Source organism: Tachyglossus aculeatus, chromosome X2, assembly GCF_015852505.1.
Source record: "Tachyglossus aculeatus isolate mTacAcu1 chromosome X2, mTacAcu1.pri, whole genome shotgun sequence".
In the NCBI taxonomy this organism is placed as follows: domain Eukaryota; kingdom Metazoa; phylum Chordata; class Mammalia; order Monotremata; family Tachyglossidae; genus Tachyglossus; species Tachyglossus aculeatus.
In genome coordinates, this window is record NC_052100.1 from 2,405,767 (window position 1) to 2,418,047 (window position 12,281).

The 12,281-nt window shown below is 48.0% G+C and overlaps 1 protein-coding gene across 2 annotated transcripts; it reads left to right on the top strand.

The window, feature by feature from the left end:
* The first annotated feature begins 3,137 nt into the window (after nt 1-3,137).
* SRA1 (steroid receptor RNA activator 1) lies at nt 3,138-10,791 on the top strand. 2 transcript variants are annotated; one of them, XM_038771258.1, is made up of 5 exons: nt 3,138-3,220; nt 3,319-3,444; nt 9,655-9,860; nt 10,043-10,151; nt 10,462-10,791. In XM_038771258.1, the coding sequence occupies exons 1-5, from the start codon at nt 3,196-3,198 to the stop codon at nt 10,641-10,643; spliced, it is 648 nt and encodes a 215-aa protein (XP_038627186.1). In that variant the 5' UTR covers nt 3,138-3,195; the 3' UTR covers nt 10,644-10,791. The 2 variants fall into 2 exon arrangements, with proteins under 2 accessions (XP_038627186.1, XP_038627187.1); XM_038771259.1 differs by having other exon boundaries at nt 10,049-10,151.
* The last annotated feature ends 1,490 nt before the right edge of the window (nt 10,792-12,281 follow it).

Below are 12,281 nucleotides of genomic sequence, written 5' to 3' on the forward strand. Positions count from 1 at the left end.
ATTATTATTATTATTATTAAGACTCACAGACAGCTTCCCTTTGCCCCAGAAGGGCAGACGGCTCCTCCTTCCGACGGCTCCTCCTTCCCCCATTCAGTCATATTTATTGAGCGCTTACTGTGTACTAAGCACTTGGGAGCGTACATTACAACAATAGACACATTCCCCTCCCACGAGCTGCAAACAGCGCTTAGTACAGTGCTCTGCACACAGTAAGCGCTCAATAAATACGATTGATTGATTGATTTCCCTCCCTCCAGGCTGGCAGGCAGCTCCCCACCTCCCTGCCCTCATAGACTTTGAGGGCACTGTGGACAGGGAATAAAAATAATGATAACAATTATGGTACTTGTTCAGCACTTACTATGTGAAGTTCCTTCACTTCTCCGTCCCTCAGTTCCCCCATCTGTAAAATGGGGATTAAGACTGTGAGCCCCACCAGGGACAGGGGCTACGTCCAACCCGATTTGCTTGTATCCACCCCAGTGCTAAATACAGCTCCTGGAACATAGTGCTTAGCAAATATCATTATTATTATTATTATTCATTCATTCAATCGTATTTATTGAGCGCTGTGTGCACAGCACTAATTACTAATAATAATTGGTTCGGTCTCTTCCCGCGGCTTAATGGAAAGAGCACGGTCTTGGGAGTCAGACCTCGTGGTTCTAATCCCGGCTCCGCCACTTGTCAGCTGCGTGACCTTGGGCGAATCACTTCTCTGTGCCTCGGTTACCTCATCTGTAATATGGGGATGAAGACCGTGAGCCCCACCAGGGACAGCCTGCTTACCTTGTATCTACCCCAGCGCTTAGAACAGTGCTTGGCACAGAGTAAGCACTTAGAGAAGCAGCGTGGCTCAGTGGAAAGAGCCCGGGCTTGGGAGTCAGAGGTCACGGGTTCTGAATCCCGGCTCCGCCAATTGTCAGCTGTGTGACTTTGGGCAAGTCACTTCACTTCTCTCTGCCTCAGTTACCTCATCTGTAAAATGGAGATTAAAATGGTGAGCCCCCGTGGGACAACCTGATCACCTTGTAACCTCCCCAGCGCTTAGAACAGTGCTTTGCACATAGTGAGTGCTTAACAAATACCATCATTACTATTAATATTATTATTATTATCAGCTGTGTGACTTTAGGCAAGTCATTTCTCTGTGCCTCAGTTTGCTCATCTGTAAAATGGGGATGAAGACTGTGAGCGCCCCCCCGTGGGACAACCTTGATTACCTTGTATTCTTCCTAGCTCTTAGAACAGTGCTTGGCACATAGTAAGTGCTTAACAAATACCATCATTATTATTATTAACAAATAGCATTATTATTAACAAATAGCATTATTATTAACAAATAGCATTATTATTATTATTATTAACAAATTCCATTATTATTATTACTAATACTACTAATAAATGGAGTTGATTGAAGGCTGGCAGATGGATGCCCCTCTCCCCCAGGCTTAGGGTGGAGGCCCAGCCTTGATTACCTTGTATCCCCCGCCCCCAGTTCTTAGAGTAGTGCTTGGCACATAGTAAGCGTTTGACAAATACCATTATTATTATTATTATTATTAACAAATACCCTCATTATTATTATTATTAACACATCCCATTATTACTAATACTACTAATAGAGTTGATTGAAGCCTGGCAGACGGATGCCCCTCTCCCCCAGGCCCAGCCTTGATTACCTTGTATCCCCCCCAGCTCTTACAGTGCTTGGCACATAGTAAGTGCTTAACAAATACCATTATTATTATTATTAATACCCTCATTATTATTATTATTAAATTCCATTATTATTATTACTAATGCTACTAATAAATAGAGTTGATTGAAGGCTGGCAGACAGATGACCCTCTCCCCCAGGCTTAGGGTGGAGGCCCAGCCTTAATTACCTTGTATCCCAGCTATTAGAACAGTGCTTGGCACATAGTAAGCGCTTAACAAATAGCATCATTATTATTATTATTAACAAATACCCTCACAATTATTATTATTAACACATTCCACCATTATTATTATATTACTAATACTACTAATAGAGTTGATTGAAGGCTGGCAGACGGATGCCCCTCCCCCCCAGGCTTAGGGTGGAGGCCCAGCCTTGATTACCTTGCATTCCCCCCAGCTCTTAGAACAGTGCTTGGCACATAGTAAGCACTTAACAAATACCATTATTATTATTAACAAATTCCATCATTTTTATTATTATTAACACATTCCATTATTATTATTACTAATGCTACTAATAAGTAGAGTGGATTGAAGGCTGGCAGACAGATGCCCCTCTCCCCCGGGCTTAGGGTGGAGGCCCACCCTTGATTACCTTGTATCCCCCCCAGCTCTTAGAACAGTGCTTGGCACATAGTAAGTGCTTAACAAACCTTCTCTGGGCCTCAGTTCCCTCATCTGTAAATTGGGGATGAAGACTGTGAGCCCCCTGTGGGACAAACTGATTGCCTTGTAACCTCCCCAGCGCTTAGAACAGTGCTTTGCACATAGTAAGTGCTTAATTAATGCCATTATTATTATTAAATACCCTCATTATTATTAACACATCCCATTATTATTATTACTAATACTATTAATATATAGTGTTGATTGAAGGCTGGCAGCCGGCTGCCCCTCTCCCCGAGGCTTAGGGTGGAGGCCCAGACTTGATTACCTTGTATCCCAGCTGTTAGAATAGTGCTTGGCACATTGTAAGCGCTTAACACCATCATTATTATTATTATTAACAAATACCCTCACTATTATTATTAACACATTCCATTACTAATGCTACTAATAAATAGAGTTGACTGAAGGCTGGCAGCCGGCTGCCCCTCTCCCCCAGGCTTAGGGTGGAGGCCCAGCCTTGATTACCGTGTATCCCAGCTTTCAGAATAGTGCTTGGCACATACTAAGCGTTTAACAAATACTATTATTATTATTATTAACAAATACCCTCACTATTATTATTATTATGAACACATTCCATTACTAACGCTACCAATAAATAGAGTTGACCGAAGGCTGGCAGATGGATGTCCCTCTGCCCCAGGCTTAGGGTGTCAGGTCCCGGCCTGGTCCCGGTGGGCGTTGGGGGGGTGGGGGGGTCCCCCCGGCCCCCTCCCCAGTAGGCCCCGCCCCCCGGGTGGGGAGGGGGCCCCCGGAAGTGACGTGGGGGCCCCCCCGCTGGCAGGGGCGGGGGCAACCATGGCCGAGCTGTATGTCAAACCGGGTGAGCAGGGCCGGGGGGGGGGCTCGTTGGGTGGGGTGGGGAGGGGTGGTGGGGGTCCGCAGGTGGGGCGTGAGCCGGACGGTTGTCGCCCTGCCCAGGGAACAAGGAGCGAGGCTGGAACGACCCCCCTCAGCTGTCCTACGGCCTGCAGACCCAAGGCGGGGGGCCCAAGCGGCCTGCCCTCACCAGGAGAGTGGCCGCCCCCCAGGACGGAGCCCCCACAGGTCAGCACGGCGACACCCCCACCCCCCACACCCCCAAAAAACACAAAACCGTCCAGCATCCCCCCCTCTGGATCCAAACGGCCGCCAAGCTAACTCTCTTCCTCCCTTCAAGGGCCTACTGAGAGCTCACCTCCTCCAGGAGGCCTTCTTTTAGACTGTGAGCCCACTGTTGGGTAGGGACCGTCTCTATATGTTGCCAACTTGGACTTCCCAAGCGCTTAGTCCAGTGCTCTGCACACAGTAAGCGCTCAATAAATACGATCGATTGATTGATTTCCACACTCAGCCCTCTCCATCCCCCCCCCCGCCTTACCTCCTTCCCTTCCCCACGGCACCTGTATATATGTTTGTGCGTCTTTATTACTCTATTTATTCCCCCCGCCTTACCTCCTTCCGTTCCCCACAGCACCTGTATAGATGTATATGTTTGTACAGATTTATTACTCTATTTATTTTACCTGTACATATCTATTCTATTTATTTTATTTTGTGAGTATGTTTGGTTTTGTTCTCTGTCTCCCCCTTTTAGACTGTGAGCCCACTGTTGCGTAGGGACCGTCTCTATATGTTGCCAACTTGGACTTCCCAAGCGCTTAGTCCAGTGCTCTGCACACAGTAAGCGCTCAATAAATACGATCGATTGATTGATTTCCACACTCAGCCCTCTCCATCCCCCCCCCGCCTTACCTCCTTCCCTTCCCCACGGCACCTGTATATATGTTTGTGCGTCTTTATTACTCTATTTATTCCCCCCGCCTTACCTCCTTCCGTTCCCCACAGCACCTGTATAGATGTATATGTTTGTACAGATTTATTACTCTATTTATTTTACCTGTACATATCTATTCTATTTATTTTATTTTGTTAGTATGTTTGGTTTTGTTCTCTGTCTCCCCCTTTTAGACTGTGAGCCCACTGTTGGGTAGGGACTGTCTCTAGATGTTGCCAACTTGGACTTCCCAAGCGCTTAGTACAGTGCTCTGCACACAGTAAGCGCTCAATAAATACAGTCGATTGATTGATTGATTCCCACACTCAGCCCTCTCTATCCCCCCCGCCTTACCTCCTTCCCTTCCCCACGGCACCTGGATAGATGTTTGTGCGTATTTATTACTCTATTTATTCCCCCCGCCTTACCTCCTTCCCTTCCCCACAGCACCTGGATAGATGTATATATGTTTGTACATATTTATTACTCTATTTTACTTGTACATATCTATTCTATTTATTTTATTTTGTTAGTATGTTTGGTTTTGTTCTCTGTCTCTCCCTTCTAGACTGTGAGCCCACTGTTGGGTAGGGACTGTCTCTAGATGTTGCCAACTTCTTCCTCCCTTCAAGGCCCTACTGAGAGCTCACCTCTTCCAGGAGGCCTTCCCACACTCAGCCCCCTCAGCCCCCTCTCCATCTCCCCCGCCTTACCTCCTTCCCTTCCCCACAGCACCTGTATATATGTTTGTATATATTTATTACTCTATTTTACTTGTACATATCTATTCTATTTATTTTATTTTGTTAATATGTGTTTTGTTCTCCGTCTCCCCCTTCTAGACTGTGAGCCCACTGTTGGTTAGGGACTGTCTCTATATGTTGCCGACTTGGACTTCCCAAGCGCTTAGTACAGTGCTCTGCACACAGTAAGCGCTCAATAAATACGATGGATTGATTGATCGATCCCCCCCTTCTATCCCTCCCCACCCAGGCCATGCTGCTTGGGGTTGCGGCAGCGTGCCTCAGTGGACCCCCTTCCCATCCCCCCCACCTTACCTCCTTCCCCTCCCCACAGCACCTGTATATATGTTTGTACAGATTGATTACTCTATTTTACTTGTACATATTTACTATTCTATTTATTTTATTTTGTTAATATGTGTTGTTTTGTTGTCCGTTTACCCCTTCTAGACTGTGAGCCCGCTGTTGGGTAGGGACCGTCTCTAGATGTTGCCGACTTGGACTTCCCAAGCGCTTAGTACGGTGCTGTTCATTCATTCAGTCGTATTGAGCGCTTACTGTGTGCATTCATTCAATCGTATTGAGCGCTTACTGTGTGCAGAGCACTGGACTAAGCGCTTGGGAAATCCAAGTTGGCCACATCTAGAGATGGTCCTTACCCAACAGTGGGCTCACAGTCTCAATAAATACGATCGAATATGTGGTTGTACGTATTTATTACTCTATTTACTTATTTTATTTGTACATATCTATTCTATTTATTTTATTTTGTTAATATGTTTTGTTTTGTTGTCTGTCTCCCCCTTCTAGACTGTGAGCCTGCTGTTGGGTAGGGACTGTCTCTATATGTTGCCGACTTGGACTTCCCAAGCGCTTAGTACAGTGCTCTGCACACAGTAAGCGCTCAATAAATACGATTGAATATATGTTTGTACGTATTTATTATTCTGTTTGCTTATTTTATTTGTACATATCTATTCTATTTATTTTATTTTGTTAATATGTTTTGTTGTGTTGTCTGTCTCCCCCTTCTAGACTGTGAGCCCGCTGTTGGGTAGGGACCGTCTCTAGATGTTGCCAACTTGAACTTCCCAAGCGCTTAGTATATTCATTCATTCATTCAATCGTATTTATTGAGCAATTACTGTGTGCATTCATTCATTCAATCGTTTTGAGCGCTTACTGTGTGCACAGCACTGGACTAAGCGCTTGGGAAGTCCAAGTTGGCCACATCTAGAGACAGGTCCTAGCCAACAACGGGCTCACAGTCTCAATAAATACGATCGAATATGTGTTTGTACGTATTTATTACTCTATTTACTTATTTTATTTGTACATATTTATTCTATTTATTTTATTTTGTTAATATGTTTTGTTTTGTTGTCTGTCTCCCCCCTTCTAGACTGTGAGCCCGCTGTTGGGTAGGGACTGTCTCTATATGTTGCCGACTTGGACTTCCCAAGCGCTTAGTACAGTGCTGTGCACACAGTGAGCGCTCAATAAATACGATTGAATATATGTTTGTACGTATTTATTATTCTGTTTGCTTATTTTATTTGTCCACATCTATTCTATTTATTTTATTTTGTTAATATGTTTTGTTGTGTTGTCTGTCTCCCCCTTCTAGACTGTGAGCCCGCTGTTGGGTAGGGACCGTCTCTAGATGTTGCCAACTTGAACTTCCCAAGCGCTTAGTACATTCATTCATTCATTCATTCATTCAATCTAATTATTGAGCAATTACTGTGTGCATTCATTCATTCATTTGTATTGAGCGCTTATTGTGTGCAGAGCACTGGACTAAGCGCTTGGGAAGTCCAAGTTGGCCACATCTAGAGACGGTCCCTACCCAACAACGGGCTCACAGTCTCAATAAATACGATCGAATATGTGTTTGTACGTATTTATTACTCTATTTACTTATTTTATTTGTACATATTTATTCTATTTATTTTATTTTGTTAATATGTTTTGTTTCGTTGTCTGTCTCCCCCCTTCGAGACTGTGAGCCCGCTTTTGGGTAGGGACTGTCTCTATATGTTGCCGACTTGGACTTCCCAAGTGCTTAGTACAGTGCTCTGCACACAGTAAACGCTCAGTAAATACAATTGAATATATGTTTGTATGTATTTATTATTCTATTTGCTTATTTTATTTGTACATATCTATTCTATTTATTTTATTTTGTTAATATGTTTTGTTTTGTTGTCTGTCTCCCCCTTCTAGACTGTGAGCCCGCTGTTGGGTAGGGACCGTCTCTAGATGCTGCCAACGTGAACTTCCCAAGCGCTTAGTACATTCATTCATTCATTCAATTGTATTTATTGAGCAATTACTGTGTGCATTCATTCATTCAATCGTATTGAGCGCTTACTGTGTGCAGAGCACTGGACTAAGCGCTTGGGAAGTCCAAGTTGGCAACATCTAGAGACAGGCCCTACCCAACAACGGGCTCACAGTCTCAATAAATACGATTGAATATGTGTTTGTATGTATTTATTACTCCTCTATTTTATTTGTACATATTTATTCTATTTATTTTATTTTGTTAATTTGTTTTGTTGTCTGTCTCCCCCTTCTAGACTGTGAGCCCACTGTTGGGTAGGGACTGTCTCTAGATGTTGCCAACTTGGACTTCCCAAGCGCTTAGTACAGTGCTGTGCATTCATTCATTCAATCATATTGAGCGCTTACTGTGTGCATTCATTCATTCAATCGTATTGAGAGCTTAGTGTGTGCAGAGCACTGGACTAAGCGCTTGGGAAGTACAAGTTGGCCACATCTAGAGACAGGCCCTACCCAACAACGGGCTCACAGTCTCAATAAATACGATTGAATATGTGTTTGTACGTGTTTATTACTCTATTTACTTATTTTATTTGTACATATCTATTCTATTTATTTTATTTTGTTAATATGTTTTGTTTTGTTGTCTGTCTCCCCCTTCTAGACTGTGAGCCCGCTGTTGGGTAGGGACCGTCTCTAGATGTTGCCAACTTGTACTTCCCAAGCGCTTAGTCCAGTGCTCTGCACACAGTAAGCGCTCAATAAATACGATTGAATATATGTTTGTATGTGTTTATTACTCATTTACTCTATCATAGTGTATTCTTCCGGGTGCTTACTACAGTGTTCGGTACACAGTAAAGCGCTCAATAAATATGATTGACCAATGATCATTCATTCATTCATCCAATCGTATTTCTTGAGCGCTTACTGTGTGCAGAGCACTGGACTAAGCTCTTGGGAAGTCCAAGTTTGCAACATCTAGAGACGGTCCCTACCCAACAGCGGGCTCACAGTCTAGACGCCCCTGGCCCTTCTACTACTAGGGAAGTAGTAGTGGCTTCGCTACTATGAGAAGCAGCATGGCTCAGTGGAAAGAGCCCCCTCCTTCCTCTCCCCCTGCTCCCACTCCCCATCCTCCCCATTTTACCTCCTTCCCCTCCCCACAGCACCTGCATATATGTATATATGTTTGTACGGATTTATTATTCTATTTATTTGTACATATTTTCCCCCTCCTCCCCCTCCCCGTCCCCCCCGCCTTACCTCCTTCCCCTCCCCACAGCACCTGTATATATGTATATATGTTTGTACGGATTTATTATTCTATTTATTTTATTTGTACATAGTTTCCCCGTCCTCCCCATCTTACCTCCTTCCCTTCCCCACAGCACCTGTATATATGTATATATGTTTGTACATATTTATTACTCTATCTATTTATTTTACTTGTACATATCTATTCTATTTATTTTATTTTGTTAGTATGTTTGGTTTTGTTCTCTGTCTCCCCCTTTTAGACTGTGAGCCCACTGTTGGGTCGGGACCGTCTCTATATGTTGCCAACTTGGACTTCCCAAGCGCTTAGTACAGTGCTCTGAACACAGTAAGCGCTCAATAAATACGATTGCTGCTGCTGATGATCTCGTTGTCCTATGTGGGGTTCACAGTCTTAATCCCTATTTTACAGATGAAGTAACTGAGGCTCAGAGAAGTTAAGTGACTTGCCCAAGGTCACACAGCAGACATATCGGGGAGTCGGGATTAGAACCTAAAACCTCTGACTCCCAAGCCTGTGCTCTTTCCACTGAGCCACACTGCTTCTCAGTATTCCTAAACCGGGGACAGATCCATGGTCTTATCCCCGGGGACCCTGCCCGGGCCCCGTCTTCAACTGAGATCCTTAATGGAAAATCTAATCATGCTGCCTTCTGCCCATCCATTCAATCAATGAATCAATCAATTGTATTTATTGAGCGCTTACTGTGTGCAGAGCACTGTACTAAGCGCTTGGGAAGTACAAGTTGGCAACATCTAGAGACGGTCCCTACCCAACAGTGGGCATCCACCCGGCCCCTCCTCAGAACGGGCAGAGGAGTTCCTTCGATCCTTGGCCCTTAGGGGGTTGGGATGATAGTTCTTCAAGAAAAGCAGCGTGGCCTCCCAGAAAGAGCGTGGGCCTGAGAGTCCGGGGACCTGGGTTCTAATCCCTCCTCCGCCACTTGTTTGCTCTGTGACCTTGAGCGAGTCACTTAACTCCACTGGGCCCTCTCCTGTAAAATGAGGCTTAAAACCGTGAGCCCCATGAAGGACGTAGGGGTCCCTCTTGATTAAACTGTATATACCCAAGCACTTAGTTCAGTGCCTGGCACGTAGTAAGTGCTTAAATACCATAGACACCCCCCCAGCCCCGAAAAACGACCCTAGATCCCTAAGGGGACTTCAGTTCAGCTTCCCCTTTTATCATCGCAGTCCCCGCCAACGAGCAGGGCCCTAGGACTTCACTGAGGGGGTCCCCCGCCCCTCCAGCCACGCCGCCGGGACCCCCGCCCTGCGAAGGCCCCTCCCCGCTGAGGACGGGCCCGACCGGCTCCCCGGCCTGTGAGAGCGAAGCGGCGTTGGAGGATGTGCTGGAGCCCCTACAGCAGGTCCTGGCCGCCTGCCGGGCGCACACGCGGGTGAGACCCCGGGGGGCTCCTCCTGCCGCCTCCCCTGCGGGACCCAGGAAAGGCCTCGGGAGGCAGGGCCGCAGGAGGGGGGGACGGCTGAGAGGAGGAGGGTGACTCGGGTTGGGGGGGGACGGAGGCCGCGACCCTTGGATGCCACCCCCCTGACCCGGCGACTCCGCCCGCGCTCCCAGAAACAGGTCAGCGACGACATCAGCCGGCGGTTGGAGCTGCTCCGGGAGCAGTGGGAGAGCGGGAAACTGTCGGCGCCCGTGAAGAAACGGATGGTGCTGCTGGTTGAAGGTGAGCGAGGGCTGCCCCCCAGCCCCCCTCCCCACTCCAGAAGCAGCGGGGCTCAGTGGAGAGAGCCCGGGCTTGGGTTCTAATCACTCGTCTGCCGGGTGACCTCGGGCAAGCCGCTCAACTTCTCTGGGCCTGTTACCTCACCTGTAAAGTGGGGATTAAACCTGTCAGCCCCCCGTGGGACAACCTTCTATATACCCAGTGGTAAGGGCTTAACCACGATCAGAATTATGATTTGGGGGGTGGGCGAGGGTGTGGCAGGCGCAGGAGGGGGAGGACTGGAGGGAGCCCCTCGCCCCTGCCCCCTCAGAGCTGCAGGCCGACCACTGGGACAAGGCGGACGACATCCACCGCTCGCTGATGGTGGACCACGTGGCCGAGGTCAGCCAGTGGATGGTGGGCGTCAAGCGGCTGATCGCCGAGAGGAGGAGCGTGGCCGTGGCCGCTGAGGAGAAGGAAGGGGGCGAGGTGGCCGTGGCCCCCGGCCGGTAACGGCCACCCGTGACCACGGACCGTCTCTCCCGCCCTGGGGCCTGACCGGACGGGCCCGATCTGGTTCGGCCCTGGGGTGAAATCGGGCCCGGACTGCACGAGGACACGGATCGACTAGGAACCCGTAATAAAAATGTTTTCTTCCATGCTGCAGCCTCCTAGGTAGGGGGGCAGGGGAGGAGTAAGGGCATTTCTGTCCCCTTCCCTCTTCTTCCCTCCTCCCATTTGGCCCCGGCTAATAAGCACTATGGCATTAAGTGCCAACTCGATGCTAAGCGCTGGGGTAGGTACGGTCCCCAACCCACATAGGGCTCACAGTGGGGATGGGTGGGGAGGGAGAACAGGTAAGCAGCCTGGCCTACCGGGTAATATACAAGCCTTGGAGTCAGAAGGACCTGGGTTCCAATCCCACTGGTCTGCTGTTGCCAACTTGTACTTCCCAAGCGCTTAGTACAGTGCTCTGCACACAGTAAGCGCTCAATAAATACCATTGAATGAATGACGTTGGGCAAACCACTTCACTTCTCTGGGCCTCAGCTCCCTTATTTGTAAAACAGGGAGCCCAGGTGGGACAGGGACCGTGTCCAACAGATTAACTTGTGTCGACCCCAGCTTCTTAGAAGAGTGCTTGGCACATCATGTTTAACAAGTACCATAATTATTATTTGAGCTTCATTTTACAGATGAAACTGAGGCACAGAGGTCAAGTGACTTACCCAAGGTGGCAAAACAGGAAAGCTGTGGAACGGGGATTCGAACCCATGTCTGCTTACTCTCGGTCTCACGATTTTTCCAGTAGGCCATGATGCGGCCGCCCCCCCCGCCTTCTCTTCTACTCAGCAGATCCAAAGCCCTTCTCCCAACTCCTCCCCACTTGCTGGCTAATGAATTTGACCTCCTCCAGCCCCTGCCCCATGAGCTTCCAGCTGGGAGTATAGGCAGCGAGCCAGACCCAGACTGGGTTACCGGCCATTCTCGTTTGGTTTAATTTTAGGTTGGCTTCCCCACTGCGGCAGGGCCCAGGGCCAGAGGGGAGTTAGGAAAGAGCTAGGAGGGAGAAGGGATCAAGACTCTCCTGTGTGGGAAGATAAGGATGGGATCAAAGCCTTCCACTTAGCCGGGTGGGGAGGGGAGATGACTAGCAGGAACCAGAGCTATCCACTGAAGCTTGTCACCACAGGAAGCTGTGCATCTGAGAATAGCAGAAGGTCCAAAAAACAGGCTAGAGATTGGCTGGCGAGCAGGTTGGACAGCGGGGCGGGCGTTTACCACCTTTTACCACGGTGCTTAGCGCCCATTAAGTGCTTAATAAATGCTACGATTATGAGGCCACAGAGAGAAAAGATGATGAGGGAGGGTGCAGGATAACTGGCTCACCTCCTCTTGGGATTCCGTTGGGAGGGGAAAGCCCTGGAGAGGGGCAAAGGGGCCGGTTGGTCGTTGGCAGGGGGAAAATAAGCTTCCTCAGCCTACAGAACCTTGTTTCTGAGAAAGGGAGAAAGGAAATCAAGGCAGCCAAGAGGGGCTGGGCCCAGCAGCCTAGAGGAGGGAAGAGAGCTCCCTCCCCTTCCTGAGGAAGGGTAAAGGAAGAGGTAGAGGGCCCGGAGGGTCCGAGCACAGGGGAAGACCCATCTCAAA

Bases quoted from the DNA above. Each gene is read 5' to 3' on its own strand.
- SRA1 (XM_038771258.1), top strand. From the start codon at position 3,196: ATGGCCGAGCTGTATGTCAAACCGG. The intron at 3,221-3,318 runs GTGAGCAGGGCC...CGCCCTGCCCAG, and splicing joins CGAGCTGTATGTCAAACCGG to GGAACAAGGAGCGAGGCTGG. The intron at 3,445-9,654 runs GTCAGCACGGCG...TTATCATCGCAG, and splicing joins CCAGGACGGAGCCCCCACAG to TCCCCGCCAACGAGCAGGGC.